The following is a 21104-nucleotide window of genomic DNA, read 5'->3' as shown; positions in this document are numbered from 1 at the left end:
TAACATATAATAAGAATAATAATAATAACAATAAAAATAATAATAGTGACCATACTAATAATAATAATATTAATATTAATAAGTAAAAATATTGAAAATAATAATAAGGAGAAACAACTAATATTAATATTAACAAATAATAACAATTATAATATCTCAACAATTAATAATAATAATTACGATAATAATTGGCAACAATTTTATTGGCAAATACTATTGCTAATAAAAACGGTAACAATAATTATAATAATAATAATAATATTATTATTATTATTATTATTATAATTATTGTTACTATTAAATAATGAAAATAATAATAAAAATAATCATAATAATAATAATAAACAATTACAATAACAATAACAAAAAGAGTAACTATATTAATGATAATGATAATGATAATGATAATAATAACAAATAAATAAATAAATAATAATAACAATAAAAATAATATTAATAACAACAATAACGATGATGATGATAATAATAATAATAATAGCAGCAATAATATTAATAATAATAATAATAACAATAAAAGCAAATAAAGATAATATTAGAAAATTAGATCATGAATAGATAAAATAATATTTTAAATTCATTACATGTTTCTAAATATACACTCATATCGGAGGTTCATACGATACTATCTAACATGCTGCGCAAACCATGATTTCAGGTGTTGCCAACACTCTGCTACAATACAGACTGAAGGTGGTTGTCCATATTGGCGGTCCAATCCCCTAAACTCGTAGGCAATATAATTATTAGGCTAGTTCTCCATGGACCACATTGGCTCGTCACCCCCGTACAGTATGATGCATATAAACATAACATAATATAATATAACACACACACATATGTATATACGATACTTAATGCACCATACTATATACCAATGATATCAAACGGTATCCTATATTCCAAGTATTGTTGAAGTATTGGTCATGGAAACTAAGCTATATTACATGGTTAATTCAAAAAATATTTAAAATACATATTATACACATTGAAAAAGACAACAGTAAAGTTAATGTACCTTTCTGCTCATAATGCATTTCTTCATCTCAATGAAATTTCTTCTTTCGGCCAAAAAAAAAAAAAAAGATATATAACAAATAATCGTTATAGAGTAAGAATTCACCCTATTAGGACAAAATGCCTATACTATATTTATAATATTCATTATGTTGTCCTTTTTAAAATATTTTCCTTGAAAAGGTATAGATGGGTTTCCAACTTTGGACCTGTGAACTTGGGCTTGCCTGTGGGTTGGATATATTTTTTTTTTTTTTGGGCTTGAATTAATATTATTATTATTTTATTGGTTTAAAAGAATGAATTTAGAAAAAAAAAAAAAAAGGCTAGAATATTATGAAATTCAAAATAATTAAAACTAAAAAAATGTATTTTTTGTTTTTTTAATCAAATTTTATTATCTAAAAAATGAATCTATCTATATATCTATATAATATATAAAAGTAAAATAGTCAATGTCACATATCATTATAATATTCTTTTCAAATTTCCTCTAAAATCATCGATAAAACAAAAATCATCTCCCCTCCTTGTGACTATTTAATATCGTATCAAAATATTAATCAGTATCAAACAAAGCAGTTAATTAAAAACATATATATATATATATATATATTTTTACCTTTTATCAGTTGTATCAAAAATATATATTTTGATTATAACATTTTTTTTTTAATAATTGTATCCGAAAATATATTATTATTTATTAATAATAAATAAATATTTATTTATTATTATAATATTATAAGTATAATTACCAGCGTTGCGTTTAAGTTATTAATTTATATCTTTATAAATAAAAATAAATAAATACATATTTATTATTATAATGTTATACATAATATTATATTCTTATAATATCATTTGTTTTTTATTTGTTTATATAATAGATTTGGATGTAAAATCAAAGAATAAAATATCCATTTTTATTATTATAATGTTATATATGAGATAAATTGTATTTGCATATATATGCTTTTCTTAATCAAACGTATTTTAAATTTTTATATATTCAAATGTTTAGATGAAAATTAATAAAGATTTCTTCTTATTTGGACATAAAAAAATATAATTTCATAAATAATAAGTTTTAAACATGGTAAAATAAGATTTATATTCAAAACAAATTACTTGATTTTATTTTATTTACCAAATAAATCAAATACATTTGATTATAAATTAGTAAGTGATATATTCCGGTTATTTAAAATTTCGTTGTTCAATATTTTGTTGGTTTTTATTTTTTGATATTTTTGTTTTAGTTATCAAAGTTTTTTTGTTTTTATTATTTAATTTCAATTTATTTATTTTTGGATGGATCTTCATTGATTATTAATTTACTTTTATGTATAAACTTTTTCAGGATAATGAAGGATAAAAATATCAAAAGAAGAAAACGTAAGAGATTATTTAAGCTGAAGACATGTAAGAAAGAACAATATGATCGTTCTGGTAATCAGGTGGTCTTGAAATTCCTAAACTTTGTGACAACTTTATTGAATAAAAAACAATTTAGGAATGTTAAGCGTTTATCTTAGACAATATAGTTTTCTTTTTTTATTAAATTTTATTTTTTTAATTAGAATATATTGTATTTAAAAATTAATATTTTATTTTTTTTTATTGAAAGATATATTATTTTTCTATAGATAGAAAATATTATATAAATATATTTGAATTTGAATTTCATGATGAAAAAATTGGACAGGTAAATATTTTTGAATTTAAATTTCATAATTGAATATTATTATATATAGAAATTAAATCTTTAGTTCTTAACAAATTTTTAAGATATATATTGTAAAAAAAAATTAAGATTTAAATATACTTAGTACAATAAAAGTTTTAAATAATTTTTCAAATATTGTTGGATAGATTGATTTTATCAACCAGCTCAATACTAACAAGATACAATGAATATTTAAAGTTCGAATTCTAAAATTTTAGATTATTTAAATTATTTTTTATAATAAATAATACATATAATATAATTTAAAATTTTGTACGTAAAAATGCATAGAATATCTAATTATGTTAAAGCTTAAGTATTATTATTTTTAATATTATATATATATATATATAATCTATATTATAATTAATAGTAAGATGATTAGTAAAAAAATTTTCCACATATCATTATCAAACTTGAATATAATTAATTATTATAAATAATTTTTGAAATAATTTATTATGATTATATATGTATGGTGTATTGGACGCGATCAATACTAATAAGAAATATTAAAAAAAAATGTTTTTTTGAAGTGTATATATAAAATATCGATGATGACAATCACTGAATGTAAAGGAATGAAGAGGGAGTTAAAAACAGATTTTGGAATACTCCCCACGTTAATACCATTCAAGTGCACTACTGAAAACAAATAAAATAAAATAAATAAATAAAATAAAGTAAAAATTGGTAAGAAAGATCGGATACCTGATCAGGTGGCCGATTTGGGCTTGGCTTGTGTGGTATGAAAAGTTTTCAAGGACGTGCTGGCATGATCAACGTGGCATAATAGGGTCCATAATGAAACGTGGCAATCCATCACAGCTCCCAGCTCAACCGTATGATGGGATTACAACCGTTCTATCAATTTTTAACTCGATTTCCTACCTTTTATTATTATTATTTTTTTTTTGGTCGTCGATAAAATTCAATCCAATCTGAATCTTTGTGAAATTAGCCACTGAGACCAGCCCAAAACGAAACAAATTAAGCCCACGAGAATAGCTGAAAAAACAAAATCATAGATATGAATGAAACGACATCGCTTTTTCTTTGAAAATAACAAAAAGTTTCCACTTTTCTCATAAAGGAGCTTCTGTTTGTTTTTTTTTTTTTTTTTCCCCTTCTTTGTGCGTGTTCGGAGCTTAAATAAGTTAAAAGCTTAATTAATTAGCTTCCAATTCACAGACTTTGTGGTTTGTAACTTCTGTAAACTTTGTTTTTAAGACAGAAAGGCTGGGTTTTGGAGTCCGTACACAAGTGCAGGCTCAAGCAATTCTGGTCATTCTATCCGGCCGTCATGTGTATCCTTCTCTTTCATTATTCTTCATTTATTTTTATTTTATTTCAAAAAACAAAAAAAAAACAAAAAAACAAAAAAAAAAAAATCTGGGTCTTGTATTTCTTTGGAGCTTATCATTTTATTGTCTGTGTTCTTTTAATGGGAAAATTTCAGACTTCAAAACGGTTGCTTATTTGGCTCCAGTTATTCACCACTTGCAGAACTACAATCCTCGAATTCAGCGGTCTGATGGAACTTTTGGTACTAGTTTTGTTTTTATGTTGGAATGTGTCAATTCTTTTTTCATGCATTTATTATCAGGAATTCCAGTCAATGCCTGTTCGAGCTCTATACTTTGCTAATAGAGATGACGCTAGTTTAGGAAATAAAACTATTAAGAAAAAGAAAAACCGAAAACGAAACTTCCCTTTCTCGTTTTCCTTGTTGAGTTTGGTTTGCTCGCTTCATAAACTGGGTGATGCACAAGTAAAAATTTTCACATTCACTCATACTTGACAAACCTAAGCTACAAGAAAAATTTTAGGTCATCGTTTCAAATGGGAGAAAGGAAGATAGTTAACAAATACTATCCGTCAGATTTCGATCAGCCCAAGTTAGGTCGGAGGAGAAAAAACTTCACAGAATAAGGTTCGAATGATGGTTCCGATGAGCATTCGGTACAAAACGTGTGGAAATTATATAAACAAGGGTACCAAATTCAATTCCCGCATGGAAGAAGCAATCAGTGATTCATATTTAGGGATTCGAAAATTCAAATTCTACTTCAACTGCACCAATTGCTCTGCCAAGCTCACCATCAAGTCAGATCCACAAAATTCGCACTATGTTGTTGAATCTGGCGCAACTAGGAATTTCGAACCATGGCGGTCGCAAAAAGATGATGATGATGGTGATGATGAGCATTATTTAGATTCAATGAAATCTTTGGAAAAAAGAAGCTTGGATTCTAAAAGAAAGATGGAATCTATGGCTGCTTTGGATGAAATCAAGCCCATCAAATCTAGACATGCAACTGTCTCCATTGATTCAATGCTGCATGCTTTGCAGCGCTCAGCGGCAGAGAAGAAGAAATTGGAAGAGGAAGAGGATGAAAAACTCATCAAATCCATCGTTTTCTGTAACTTGAAAAACTATGTTAGAAGGATTCTTGATGATGATGAAAATATGCGGAAGAGAAAAAAAAAAAAAGTTTGAGAACAAATTAACCGACCTTAGCAATTACACTTATAATATAAGTGGACGGTTTTGTTAGCACTTTTTTTTTTTTTTTTTGGGGGGGTAATGAAGACGGTTAAGTTAGCTGGACCTATAAGTTTAAGCCAGTGTGAAAAGTTAGCAGGAATGAAGTCCATCTATTTATACAAGGGTTATGTTAGAAAGGGGAAATGGCATTTTATACCAAGCTGAGAACTACTCTTTCTCCATACCGAATTGCAAATTGAACCTACAAATTTCATAGAAGGCTGAAACTTAAAAATTTTATGGTAGCAGAGTTGAGCCAAAAAGGAACAAAAAACATATTTAGGTTGCAGATTCCTATTTCAAATTAAAAAAATAAAAATAAAAAAGTTACATGATCTTCTCCATTGCTGAGTCAACTTCAGATAGATGTTTTTGCTGCAACCTAAATCATGCCATGAAACCCAGCTGAATCCAAAAGTACAGATTTGATATGCTCAGGGTGGACATCCTGGCTTTCCTTGCATTGCTGAAAAATATAGAGAGAGGTTAACCGTCAGATCTATCCCTCCTAAAAATTTTAACCACCATCTCTAAAATTTTGAGTTTCTTGGTGGAATGGATTTTTTTTTTTTTTTTTTCATTTTCTTATGCATCAAGAAGATGAAATCAAATATCTCATTTTAGCAATATTATCTTTCTCAATAGGCTAAATTAAAATGGAATAAATCTCAGCCTATGCAAATTATGGCCCACTACTATACAGATATGAACCACCATTGCTATGTTTGGAGCTTGAAATAAATCAAGGAAACAAAATAAGAAAGAGCAAATCCTCAAATCGCTAAAAATGGAAAACCGATAGCTTCCAGGAATTGCATGTCGTTCTCATTTATATGCTAGGTATCTCTTTTATCTGCAAGTGCCTTCTAAATTAGGAAAACTGAAGTCCTCGTAACTGTTTTTTAATTTTCCCTTCACAGAGTCCTAACTCCTAAACATGTAAGAACGAATATCAAACATCATTTTTAATCTCTTTATTTCCATATTATATCAGGTGAGTTTCAAGTTAAATGGAAAACATAGTACTTTTTCTATCAAAACTGGGGTGCTTAAGTCAAAGGATAAGAAAGTAATAATGGAACATAAAAATAATACCTCAGCACGAAAGATATCCATAGAAAAACCATTGAAACAGCTAATGACGGCTTGGTGAATGTCCAAACCAAGGTTATCCAAAGCCATCATGGTGGAAAGTAACAGACCAGGTCGTCGGCTACAAAACATATGGATATTTATGGTTCTTCCTTCTCGTACTCTAACCTCAACCTATTTACACATCAAAATTCCTTGAGTAGTTGTACCATGAGCTATATAATATAATAAAAGTTTTAATGAATGGAGAAACTCATTCCTGATTAGCTGTGCGATTTAAAAGTAAAAATTCACCCAATGTAGAGACTAGAACTTTAGGGCCATTTCTCTATTTGGAAGGAAATTTTAGAAACAAAAGAAACAAATATAATTAATAGTTTTGGATTTGAAGAAATACAAAGGAATTTTAAACGCATGCAAAAGGGGGTTTTACCCTTGCGGGTTGGCCATTTGGGCTAGGCAATGAGCTGGGACAAAGTTCTTCCTTGATACAGTTACGAAGGGTCGGAGTAGTTGGTGTCAAAGGGTGGAAGCTGTTGCTAGGTGTCAATGAAGACCCAGGAGGTGTTGACTCCAGTTCGTTGTGAAGGTCATTTATCCTTTGCAAAAGTTCCTTCAAGTACTCAATTGCATCCCCAAGGATTGAAGCCCTATCCATCTGTAAGCAAATTTAAATAATATTCATTAAGAGACAGAAAAATAAATCTTCAAAAGCACTCTAGTGGTTTTTTATAGGACAGTGGCAAATCCCAGCTTTCAGATAAATTATAATACCATCATGGCATTTAGAAATACAAATAAAAACCTAGCAGTCTAGACCTCCATCTCACAAAAATTCAACCAAAACTTCAAATTTTGAAGCAAAGCCCCGGAAATTTTGAGCACTCTGCCAAAATATTTGAAGTATATCATGCTATTGCCCGTTTGACAACATTTCTCTGAATGTTACTTTTGAAATCAACACGACCACCTGAGGATATCTTAGGACTCTACAAACTTTAACCTGCCCTCTAAAGTTCTTCAAACCCTTGTCACAGTGAAAATTTAGCTTAGACTACCATATACACATCTCGACGCTAGAAATCAAGCTGGATACAAAGAACCAGGAAAACAGATCAATTCAACAAGGCCAGAATAAGGACTAAGAATTAAACTGTAGGGAATACGAAATGAAGCAAAATTTAAGCAAAAATGGATTGGATAGAGCATAAGTAGGAAACAACCATCAAAGCAAAAGAAAATGGGAAACCTATACATAAATTCATTTCCCTGCCAGAAGAACAAAGAAAGTTATAAAGAAACTTCAAGGAAACAACGTCAGGAGTTTATGCGGAAGAAATTAATAAAAGTACCAAATTTATATTCAATTGAATCATTTTGAGACCTCCAAAAAAATTCAACATATTCAGAAAAGCGAAAAGCCTTAAGAGACTTGTCATTACTAAAAACACAAAAGCTATTCATAAATATGAATTCTTGAGAAAATTTGTAAAAATAATTGCTTACCTTGCTAATTTTAGGAACAACGGACCTCAGCATGTAAAGCCTATCATTGAGCTTCTTCCGGCGGCGCCTTTCAGCCATCAAATTCTTCGCAGGCAACCCTTTCTTCTTGCCCTTCTGGTCTCCACCAGTAACAGTACTCTTTGCATTGGAGCTGTTCCCACCACTATTGCCATTCTCCTCCAGCTTAGTAGTATTCTCTGTAAACTCATCAGAATCATAATTCAAACCTGACGCATCAATGCTACCACCATCTTCCAAATCATCCCCACCACTCATTTTCCTCTTCTTATTCTCATCCTCTACACCAACCATTTCTCTCTTTCCTCTATCACCACCTTCAATTCCATTTGAAACAATGCCAGTTTCTGAACCCGGAACACCCAAATTCTCACCCCCATTTTCAGCCAAATTTTTCCTAAGAGCCGCTCTTTTCTGAAACAAATTTGGCTCTGCCCCCATTGAAGGGAAGGATTCAAGTGGTCTCAATAGCTTAGACCTATTCAGAAACTGAGTATTTCCAGAATCATCAAAACCCCGAAAACTCGAAAAACAGGCACCTTTTTCTGCCAACTGCGGCACAACCGTTGTGGAAATTTGAGGATCCGAGCACAAATTATGAGTGTTCAACTGGTTATTTGAGCTCAAATCAGTAAACCCATTTAAAACCATAGCTCCCCTGCTCAACACATTCGAAGCATTGGGAACTTGGTTTCCAATAAACCCAATTTCACAACCACTCAAATCGAAGCCATGGTCCAAAGGGTTGTTAGAGATGCCATTGAGGAGCGAAGACAAGGTAGATTTTGGAGGCAAAAAGAATTGTACCTGAGATGGATCGAGATTGTTGAACAGAGACGAAGATGGTGAGCAAGATGAGGACGAATCCACTTGCTGAAGCAACAAGCTTTCTGGGTCGGCGAGGCTCTGTGAGAAGGAAATGTCCCTCACGTCCGAATGGTTTTGGATTCCATTACCATTGCCATTAACATACCAATCGTCTTCAATCTCGAGCATGGATTTGAACGAAGAAAGAGAACCCATCTCGTCCTTGTTCTGAGCTACTCCATTGTTGTTGTTGTTGTCGTTCTCGTCCTCTCTATTTTCCATCCAAACGACACCGTTCATTCTAGACAGCATTTTAGATACACTTTTTTCTTTCTCTTCTGGGTTCCTCTCGGGAGCTTAAAGAAAATGGACTACTTTGAAACCGCTAAGTGTCTTGGACGATTAAAACGAAAATGGGGTTATCAAGTTTCTGTAATTTGTTTTGTTGCGAGAAAGAGGTGAGGAAAAGATGCCCATTTTCTGAGAAAGAGACTCTGACACGCTAAGCTCCAGAAACGTTACACTACTAATCACTGTCTCTGTCTGTATTTATATATATATATATATATATATATATATATATACATATGATGGTGATGATGGGTTTTGAAGTTTATCTCTAAATTTGCCGCAATCTGGGCAGAATTCCCGCAGATAAAAAGAGGGGAAGAAATTGTTTTTAAGTTTGAGGTTTTCAGGTTGTAGACTCAGAGTAAGCACAAGGATTTGAAAAAGATTCGGAGTAAATGTTGAGCATGTGGTGTTTGAATGAATGTCTGACTGAAGTTTTTAAAAAGAAAGGAGAAAGATATTTGAGTTTCTTGGGGAGCATGAGCTTCACGTGAATTCCTTTTAAGCTTATAGTTTCCAATTCCAACTTCTTCTGCTTCCTTTTTCTTTCTTTCTTTCTTTCTTGCCCCGTTTGTGGTGTCGATTTTTCGTCAAACAGTCTGTTCTTGTTTCGGGTAGCGAGAAGATATTATATGTAACAATTATGATATGTGTTGTATCTTTGTTATTTATATAATTTTTTTGCAATTATCATGTACATCATAAATTCAATAATTCTATGAGATTAAGCTAATGATAAACATCCCTCCCACCATATTTTTCAAACTATGAATTTATTCCAATATTAAAATAAAGTGTATAAAAATATACTTATATATAATAGATGTACCCTTATGAATATGGTATGGAACATATATGGAACTATGTTTTCTTACAATTGTCACCTAAAACATAAAATTATACTATTATTACAAAGTATATATATATATATATATATATATATCTAAAGTTAGACTACATATATAAAGCTGGACTAATTAGGCTTTTATACCCGCATCACATTTTAAAGGGTTGTGGGTTGAATTACAATGTCAAAATATTATATATATAATTTATGACATCACATTATCTTATATATATATATATATATATATATTATTAAAATAAATAAAAAATAAGTAATTAATTAAAATAATAAAAAAAGAGTTTTTGCTCTGCCATAACTCCCACCTCTCCGCCTTTCATTGGATGAAAATCTGCCACATGGGCTCCAGTTAACCTTTCACTTTTAAAATTTAAATAAAATAAATAATAAATAAATAAAAAAAAAACTCTTTCAATAGTAATTTTCACCTTCTCTTTTAAATACTCTTTTACCAAATAAATAAATAAATGATCAAATAAATTATTGTAATTAAAATAGATTTTTCAATTAAAATAAAATAATAATTTTTTTAATAATCGCTTTTTTAATTTCAATTTTTTAATAACGAACATATGTTTGACATTTGAGGATATTTAAACATATCTATATTTAAAATTAAAACCATTAAATAAAGTGTATATATATATATATGTAATATAGATTATATTACATCTTAATTAATTAAAGCCCTATATTTCTACCATAGAAAATATATATAACTTTTAATTAAAAAATACGTTTAATTCTGGTTAATTGAATATGCTATATTGTTTGATTGACATGTCTTGAGCATCTTAACACTGGTCAATTGGAATCAACTAATCAAATGAAGAAAGATATTTTGAAGATTTTACGTAAAATATAAGGGAAGGAGGAAAATAAGTGATGCAGAGAGAACCCTTGCACTTTTCTTTATACTATTTGATCAAAGGTTACAAACTTTTTTGTGGGTCCCGAATACGAATTCCACAAACTCAAGTATAAAGAAGGGATTTAAAAAAAAAAAAAAAAAAAGGGGTTTTCTTCATGTCACTTAAATTACATACAAAAACATTCTTAATTTCATATTAAATCTTAATCTATGCTTATTTGTCCTCCAATCTATATTTTCTATATGCTTAATTGATTTTTCCTTTTTGGGAGAACTAGAATGATCAAAAGCACATTTAAATTGATGAAATTATATAAAAGTTTAAAAGTATTTTTATTATTAATTGTGTTGCTTAGACAAGCACCTGTAATGTATACATTTTAAGAACCCCAACTGTAAGAAAGTACTTCCTACGAAAACATTAACAAACAAATAGTTTGGTAATTACCAAAAAATAAAAAATAAAAACTGAACTCTTAGTTTAATAATACAATTTATTAATTAAATTTGACAAAATTATAATCATGTTATCCTAATATGCATGATTATGCACCTTTAAAATGCTTGAAGAAGGATCTTGACTCCAAGGATCTTGGAAAAGAAAACTTCATGAGATATGCTTATGTAAATGTTCAAGTCATTTTGTAACTTCATTCATCAAAAAAAGAGGAGGAAAAAAAAAAAAAAGTCATTCAATAATATCCTTTTATTTAATTATTTTTATTTGACATCCCAAGCTCACTTGATTTTACATACTGATTCTTTAATTATTATTTTCCTTTTGTTTTTAAACTGAAAATGTAATATTTAAAAGTAAATTGATAGGATAGCCAATTAAATTATCATGTAAATATTTGAGCATCCTTTTTAGTGTCCACAGTTTATCTTCTCAAAAATCAATTCTATTATAATATATATTGTATACAAAAATTCTATAATAGACATTGATGCCCATGCATGATAGAGATTATATATACAAACTTTGTTGTGCAGAATTATGGACTAAAACTTAAATCTAGACACTATCATATTAGCATAAGCAGCACCTATTGCCATCAAGACTCAATATATAGGATATTTATTAATGGTAATAGGCATCTTTCAGTGCTGAATAATACTGTTGAACTTTAATTTTAGTCTAGATTAGAATCTTGGTTCCTACAGGAACAGTCTAATTAATATTCACAGTCCTTCATGTGAAATTTTAAATTTGAATAATCCTAGTTATTGAAAAAAAAAACAAAAAAAATAGAATCATGGATAATAGATATAAACTTAGATTGGATTAGAAGTTGATCATAAAACTTGAGAGATGAGCCTTAATTAGTAAAAAGATAGAGATGGCAGTGGAGCAAGTAGTGCAAATTGCCAAGGGCAGAAAGGTGTAACAGTTGAGCAACCAGCCACAACTTAAGAAAAGACAGACAGAGTCAGAGAGAAAGGGGAAAGAGAAAGAGGGGGCATAAATTTTTGAATATTGGATGGTTGGTGCGGTGAAACTGAAAGCCCTCACGAGATACTTGGGAGTCTCTTTTATTACTCATTCCCTCTTCTTTTCTCCTCTCCCCATTTTCCAAGTCCCAATTAAATTAATATATATTAAAAAAAAAAAAGTAGCATACCTATGAATGCATTCGCTCTTTAGACATTAAATTTAAGCTTTTATTACACTATGGTCATTAAACAATTTGTAGTCTAATTTTTTATAGTTTTATTATGCATTTAATGCGATATACAAGAGTTGAATTGTCTAATTTTATAATTTTATTTATTTTGTGGCATTAAGTATAGAACAATCTTCAAACTTATTAAAAATTAAACAAAAAATAATTTGACAGATCAAAGTTCAACAAATTCTACAATTTAAAGAGTAAAATGGTTAAAAAAAAAAAAAAGCAAAAAGGTTCAAAGATCAAAGTATAATTATGGATTTAATTCTAAAATAATAGAGCTAAAAAACCAAATGTCCTAATCAAGTAAATGGTTTAGGAAGGAAAGCTAACTTTATTTTTCCTTGAGTATGCTCGTGAGCTTTTGAGATATTCATAGAGAGAACCTTACCCCACTCTCAATTAATACCTTTTTTTCTTTTTTTTGGATGAAAATACTTTTACTTGCAAAAAAACTTTGGACTTTTCCTCAACCATATTATAGGTTGTCAATGCAAGACGATCAATTTCAAAAAATGAGAAATTTGTCGTTTTTGCATTCCTGGTGTTATTTGATGGTTCCTTCCGCTGAAACTGCAGCTTATTTAAGATTTTTTTCCCCCTTTGTAGATCTTTATTGGACACTTATTTATATTTTTTCTTTTATTACACTCAATGACGAAAATATTGATATCGATGAAAATATCGAGGATATAATTTGCAAAAATGTCGATATCGATAGAAATATTGATAAAATTACAGAAACTATAAAATTTTAATTTAGAATATAAATTTTAACATATGAGATAATTAATATAGTATAATAATATAAAAATACAAAAATTAGAATACAATAATAATAAAATTGTTCATAAATATTACAAATTATTATAAGTGACTAATATATAATGTTAGTTAGCACTAAAATATAGAATAATTTAACAGATAATACTAAGATACAAGAAATTCTCAAATATAAATCATAATACATTATCAATACCAAAAAGAACTCCTTGGTTCTTTAAATTAATGATTATATTTCGATGTTTCGCTAGTATAACAATAGTCATTCAAACTCATCATATTAGAGAAATTTTCTATGTAATTGTTGATGTGCCAAGTATATCTTTCTCTATCAATTCCAACTAACTGTCCAAGTCGAGGGTAATGTGGATTTACGTAAGGAGGAGTATAGCATTCATTTTGAGACATGGGATGATTAAATATAGCAACATCATAATCGTTGTGAGGATTATGTGATCTCATTTGACCAATTGGATACACAATTGAAATCTCAGAATTTTCATATTGAGAACTAACTTGTGTATTTAAACTTATTGCATCCATAGAGTTAGAAAGATAATCGTCATCAAGTTGATTCATCATGAAAGTTCCATAGTGCCTTCTTGAACCAATGCCTGCTGTTTGAGCTCCATGGTCAAAATCCTTTGTTGTATGTGTGTATTGATCTTCACCAGTAAATTAACTTAATGGTTGTTGGCTTGAATCTTGATAATATGTTTAATCCCCACCTCCATCTATATTATATCATTTTCCTTCATTACCACCATAACCATTACCTCCATCATCATCATCATCATCATCAAGATCAACGACAGCATCATCATCATCATCATCATCTTCATCCTCATACTCATTTAGTTGAGCATAACCGCCACCAAATGTTTCTAAATAAGGACTAAATCGCCTAGTTGAAGGCCTTTGTCACTACTTCAAATGAATTATTTCCTCCACTATAACTTCTTTAGCAATAACATTGTCAACATTTATCTTTAATTGTGAAGCATGCATTGCGATTCGAGGATCTAGATTGCCTTCATCATCATCTAAGTGTTAATTCTTAACCCATTGGATAATAGGATTATCTTCATCTTGATCTGGGTTAGCTCCAATTTTAAGAAGATCCAAATAATCTGAATCTAATTGTGGTTGATTTGTTAATTTCATATCACGAATCTGCAATTTCATATTATAGTAACAAAAAACCAGTTTTTAAAGTTTTTCATATGCGAGCCTATTTCGTTATTTTGTGTGTATTAAAGCAAATGTGCTTTAATTATGCTCGCATGCAGGTGATGATATAGTTTATGACAAAATACGCATTGTCAGTTTTCTGAGTGTTGAAGTGCTATTTCCATACCTTGTCCACCATTCGGCTATATATTTCAACATTATAAATTAAAATATATTAAATTTTAATAAATTTTTAGATATTAATAAAATTTTTAATATTTCGCACATGATTTTTTATAACAATTAATTCAAATGCACATATCAAGTATCATTTCCGCTCAAGCCGCTAGTGCTGCACGATCACTAAACCATTTTCGTGCATTTCTAAAGCATATTATTTATATGTAATAACGAAAAAATTATAAGAAACTTTATTAATATGTTAGTTTGAAAAAAAAAAAAATTGTACTTCATTTCCAAATTAAGATATATGATCCAAGTTTGGATCTAATACAATAAAAACATCATGAATAGCTTATACAAGATATGAATCAATGTTAATTCCTTCTTTATACTGGAATCATGAATTCAGAATATGCTACAAAATAATAATTATAATTAAATATAATATATAAATTATAAGACAAAATAATAATTAATAATAAGTAATTGACATAAAATTATCAGGCATATGGAGAAGATGAGAGAGTTTATTGTTTCATCGAGCATGTATGATGTCCATAACCCACTGAATTCCTCTTTAATTGTTGATTGTATATCTCATTTTTTTTTAAAACAATAATACAATATTTGCATCATAGGTATGAACTCAGCATCAATAATTTACAAAATATTATATAATGGCTCATATATATTAACAATGTGAGCAACAGAATTCCAAAAATAATTATCAAAGATAAGTTTCTCCACTTTTTTACCTATTTTTGTTCAACTCAATTGATGCTGAGCCCATGCATCACTGGTAAAGATTTGTTTTAGAGAAGTTTTCTTTTTGAGGAGACTATTTAAAGCAATATAGTTTGTTGCAAACCTTGTTCCTAGTCGAATTATGTCTCATTTATATATATCTCGCATTAAAGAAAGTAACCAATTATGATTATAAATATAATTGGTTATCATTCTTACACGCTGAATGATCTTTGTAATATTTTCGTGCTTTCCTATATCCTCAAATATAATATCAATACAGTATGCAGTACATGATGTCCAGTATAAGTTGTACTGTGTTATCAATTTTTTACCAGCCTTTACGAATGCAGAACCATTATCCGTGACTTGCACAACATTGTTCTTGCCCACTTCATGAATAACATTCTCCAAAAGTTTGTATATATATTTATAGTTTTTTATTTTATCTGAAGCATTAACTAATTTAAGAAACACTGATAACCCTTTACAATAGACCATAAAATTCAATATAGATAGTTTAGTTGGTTCTGTCTATTCATCGCATATAATTGTATAACCATATATCTTCCAGTTAACTTTTTAATATGTTTTTGCTTATTTTTATGCTCCATATCTAGATATTTTTCCTTAATTTTATACAGAGATAGAATTTCAACTCCCATAGCTGTCTGTTGAGCACCAACGATCATGTTTTTGAAATGGTGTGATTTTGCCTTTGCAGGTAAAACATTATCATAAATAAAGAACTTTATTACTAGTCTTCCTAATGTTTATTTGACAGCATCTTTTGTCAACACATCTTTTATACTTTTTTGTTTTGCATCGGATGACTTATATAATGAAGGTGAAATTAGTGGAAATTGTTGTTTATTAATGGGCTCCTTTATGCTTGTTGCATGACGGAATTGAGCATATGGCTGACTACCACCTTCTTTAAAAAATCCTGATCCTTGACTTCTAGGGTTCAAAAAATTTCTTCTTTATTCTTTTTCCCATCTGTCTTGTTTATATACACATACTGCAGCTTTATATGAGTCTCTTTCATCATGATGCATATCAATTGGATATATACATACATCATCATCATCATAATTACTTCGAGGCGAAGCTAAATTACCCCGTAACTTATTACGAATATCTTCCTTCATTGCCTTTTTTTTATCAATTTTGCATGTTCTTTCTTTATCAAAGAATTATAAATCTTTTTCTTCACTTCTAGAGGTACATTAAGGCACTTTTTGACATAATTTTTCGGATCAAAATGTACTATTCCACCACTTTTCATTTTATGATTACAATATTTGCAAATTGTACCATACTCGTTACCTTCAATTGGAATACAATGTGACCAAGCTGAATCTGCTCTTCCTCTACCACTGTCCATTTTTTCTTTTAATAATCATAAATAATTATTAAGTTAATTTCTCATAATAATAATAATAATAATATTAACATAAACAATAATAATTTATAAAACTAATATTGATCAAGAATAATGAGTTTAATAAAAGAATAATAAAAATAATAATAAGAAGAAGAAGAATAAGAATAGTAACAACAACAATAACAATAATAATACTAGCAATAACAACAGCAACAACAATAACAACAATATTAATAATAATAAGAATAATAACAACAATGATAATAATAATAAGAATAACAACATTAATAATAATAAGAATAATAACAATAACAATAACAATAACAATAATAATATCTATAATAATAATATTAATAATAAGAAAAACAATAATAATAAGAAGAACAATAACAATAATAATAATAATAATAATAACATTAATGATAACAATAACAACAGCAATAATAACAACATTAATAATAAGAAAAATAATAACAATATTAATATCCATAATAATAATAATAACAACAACAATAAGAACAATAATAACGATATTAATAATAATAAGAACAATAACAATAATAATAATAATGACAACATTAATAATAATAATAAAAACAATAATAATACCAACATTAATAATAATAAGAATAATAACAATAATAAAAATAAAAAGAATAATAACAATATTAATATCCATAATAATTATAATAATAATAACAATAACAAGAATAACAATATTAATAATAATAAGAACAATAACAATAATAATAATAATGACAACATTAATAATAATAATAATAACAAAGAATAATAACAATAAGAAGAATAAGAAGAATAATAACAATATTAATATCCATAATAATAATAATAATAATAACAATAATAATAATAATAACAACAACAACAAGAATAACAATAATAACAATATTAATAATAATAAGAAAAATAACAATAATAATAATAATGACAACATTAGTAATAATAATAACAACAATAATAATAATAAAAATAATAACAATAATAAGAATAAAAAGAATAATAATAATATTAATATCCAATAATAACAATAATAATAATAACAACAACAAGAATAACAATATTAATAATAATAAGAATAATAACAATAATATATTAATAATTACATAATATGTTACATTATAAAGCAAAATTAATTTTATATTAAATCAATTATGTGGTCCATATTGTATACATATAGTTAACTTTATATTAGTAAGCACAATTTTAACAATATTTGTTATTAAAATACTTACTTTTGAATATTAAGAAATTGAAAATTGAGACTTTATTTCTAATATGAATCTTCCAAAAACTCTTTCTTTTATCAACATAAATTCTTGAATAAAGAAATAAATGAACATTGAAAATTAATTACGTTCAACGAAAATTTTGCGTTCACTCCCTTTCATTTTTTGAAACTTTTAAAGTTACTCTCTCTACGATTTTATACTTAGGAAGAAAGATTCAAAATTTAAAAATATGGCATGAGTAATAGGCTGATGTACACGCATTCTTATACTGAAACTTAAAAACAGAAGTACACGCATTTCCTTACCTTCTCAGCATCACAAATCAATCAAAAAAAAAATTTTCCTCGTGATATTTGTACTTTTCAAGTATGAAACCTACTTAAAATATCTAAAAGAAAAATAAAGAGATCAAAATATTTGTCCTTTTTCAATTCTTAGTAATTTCATTTTATCATTCTTCCCCTATTTAAAATATTTAAAAGAAAAAGAAAGAGAGCAAAGTACTTGTCCTTTTTCAATTTTTAATAATTTCATTTTATTCCTCCCCCTTAATTCTCTCATGGTTTTTTCTTTCCTCCCTTGTTGTTTTATCTTTTCAGTCTATATTTACTATTAACATGTGAATCATAGTTGGAAAATTTCTTATGAAAAATCTAAAAAGATTCTTTATAATTTTCAATTTTTTTCTGAATCAACCAAATCAATTATTACTTTTCTATTCTCATCTCATTTCAAAGTATTTTCTTCTCTTTCCGATGTCCTACTCGATGTCCTAGAGATCTTTACTTCACAATTAACAATGTTATTGAAAAGTCATTTATAATTAAATACAAACTTTAAAAGTCCATAAACATTGAATTGAAAGATAATTGACTTTCTGCACTTTTATTCACAATTCTCATCAAATAATAAACAGTATAATTATTAAACAAAACAAATTAATGTATTTTTTAAAAATTAAAAAATCAATAACAAAAAAAATAAACAAATAAATTTCTTCCAGATCCTTCCTTCTCTCTATCCTCCTTCCAGTCTTCCTCTTCTCTCTATCCCTTCCGGTCTCTTTCCCTTCCGATCTCTTTCCCTTCCAGCCGATCTCTTTCCTTTCCGATCATTTTCCCTTCCGGTCGTCCTCTTCTCTCTTTTCCCTTCCGGTCCTTCTCTTCTCTCTTTCCTTTCCGATCACAAACACACCACAGTAGGTCACAAACACACAAACACACCAGATCATAAACACACAAATAGACACCAAATCGTAAATCAGATGAGACAGTGCCGATCGAGATTTCCACCGACAACCGGCTTCCCCATTTCGTTTCCACCGTTATCGACCAAAAAACCTAAACTCTCATCGATTTCTGACGATTCAAGCGACATCTTTTAACTTTGGCGATATTTCTCCGGCACCCCTTACAGAAACTTCTTCCTCCCCTATTGATGTCTCGATGATCGACATACGACATTGTCACCGATATATCATCTGTCTCGGTGATTTTTGCTTCACTGATTACACTTCTCCTATGGTCCACCTTCACTTCGGTTTTAGATTTGCTAGATTTTATAGCATCTTGAATTTTAAAAGTTTTTTTTTGTTTACTTTTTTTTCTATGGGTTCAAATTTCATAAGTGTAAGTTGCATAGAAATTTCATATATCTTAATTTTTTTCAATGTATATAATTGGGTTAGTTTTTTGTTATTAAAAAAAATTAAAAACCTTTTTTTAAATGAAAAATACATAATGAATTTGAAAATAAACATATTGTAAATTAACTTATCGTTCAATAAATATTCTTTCTAACCTATCAATAAATTGGCAAAGAAGATAGCTCCAATGGTTAAACACCTCTACTTTTGCTATGAAAGCATGGGTTCGAGTCACGGGGATAATAGGGTTTAGGGTATTTGTAATTTTCCAAAAAAATAAAATATATCAATGAATTATTATAATATGTTTGATGCAAGTATGACAATTTTTCAACTTATTTATTTATTTATCTATTTTACATGGTCTAACAAAAAAAAACTACTATATGCTATATCCCATACCATGTGTTTTGTGACAACATATATTGTTTTATGATCAATACGGTTACTTGTGATCGAACTGTGATGACAAAAATAATCATGTTGCCATTCCCTACCAAAAATTGGGTGACATTATTTACAATAGAAAAATTGGTAATATGACTTTTAAATTTGTTATTTTAAATAAATAAACCCCAATTAAGCAACTTTTCTTGGTGTTTCATAAAAAAATAAAAGAAAAATTCTAAGTATTGATTGTGGAAAGGATATAAAATAAATGAAAAAGAAAAAAGGAAAGATATATTTATGATAAAATGAAATACATAATTGCTATAGGGAAGGGGGGGAAAATAGGGCAAAAGATAAAATAAAACTAAACTACAAACTAATAAAAAATTCTTTTAATCATATATTCTAAAACTCCAAAATTCAAATGGTATCACGTATGTGTTATTTGTCAATTTTCATCCAGCTCACCTATGCAAGCTTAAAGCAAGAAACAATCTTAGGTTATTCCACAACCTAAAATGGGAATAAGATGACTTGATATTCCTAAACAACCTCACAAGCTAAGCAACCTAATAAGGAAGCCTACAACTTGACTAAGGGTGACAGACAACCTCCTACGAAAGGTTAAAGATTAATAGTGTTAAATGCACCATGTTAGATTTACATCACCAAAGTAAGTCTATATTCACCTAGGATCCAACTTGAAGCCCAAGTAAGGATGAATAGCAAAAACACATGCCCAACATATGCTCATCTAAGATCCTTAGAAAATCCAAAGTGGAAAATCAGCTAATCAAAGCTCAAACAATAATACACAAGCTCTATGTAAATAGAATTTCTAATCAGTCTCAGTTGACACCTTGAGAGAGGTCAGAAACTACCAAGTATGGAACATCTTAGAACGTGATGAAAGGTTTAGGTAACAACTGTCTTACAACTCAAAAGCGATAACAACCGTCTTACAATTCAAAAGCGATGCGATGCCTAACCATACACCCTTCTTGACTATAAAAGCTCACATTTAACCTTTCCAAACAACTTTTCTTATCCATTAATTACT

General features: G+C 28.3%; 1 protein-coding gene and 1 pseudogene across 2 annotated transcripts; one reads left to right on the top strand and one right to left on the bottom strand.

Moving 5' to 3' along the window:
* Positions 1-3909: 3909 nt before the first annotated feature.
* On the top strand, positions 3910-5353 carry LOC107419175 (uncharacterized; annotated as a pseudogene).
* A 148-nt stretch (positions 5354-5501) lies between these two features.
* LOC107419170 (transcription factor ICE1) lies at positions 5502-9780 on the bottom strand. Of its 2 annotated transcripts, XM_016027914.4 has the most exons (4): positions 7911-9770; positions 6838-7062; positions 6408-6578; positions 5502-5778 (listed from the first exon to the last, which is right to left on the bottom strand). In XM_016027914.4, exons 1-4 carry the CDS (start codon positions 9045-9047, stop codon positions 5695-5697), a joined length of 1617 nt encoding a protein of 538 aa, XP_015883400.3. In that variant the 5' UTR covers positions 9048-9770; the 3' UTR covers positions 5502-5694. The 2 variants fall into 2 exon arrangements, with proteins under 2 accessions (XP_015883400.3, XP_060670697.1); XM_060814714.1 differs by lacking the exons at positions 5502-5778; positions 6408-6578 and adding an exon at positions 6605-6732 and having other exon boundaries at positions 7911-9780.
* Between the last annotated feature and the right edge of the window lie 11324 nt (positions 9781-21104).

This window comes from Ziziphus jujuba, chromosome 2, assembly GCF_031755915.1.
Source record: "Ziziphus jujuba cultivar Dongzao chromosome 2, ASM3175591v1".
Classification (NCBI taxonomy): domain Eukaryota; kingdom Viridiplantae; phylum Streptophyta; class Magnoliopsida; order Rosales; family Rhamnaceae; genus Ziziphus; species Ziziphus jujuba.
Note: the sequence above shows the minus strand (reverse complement) of the source record. Positions and strands in the feature narration are given on the sequence as shown.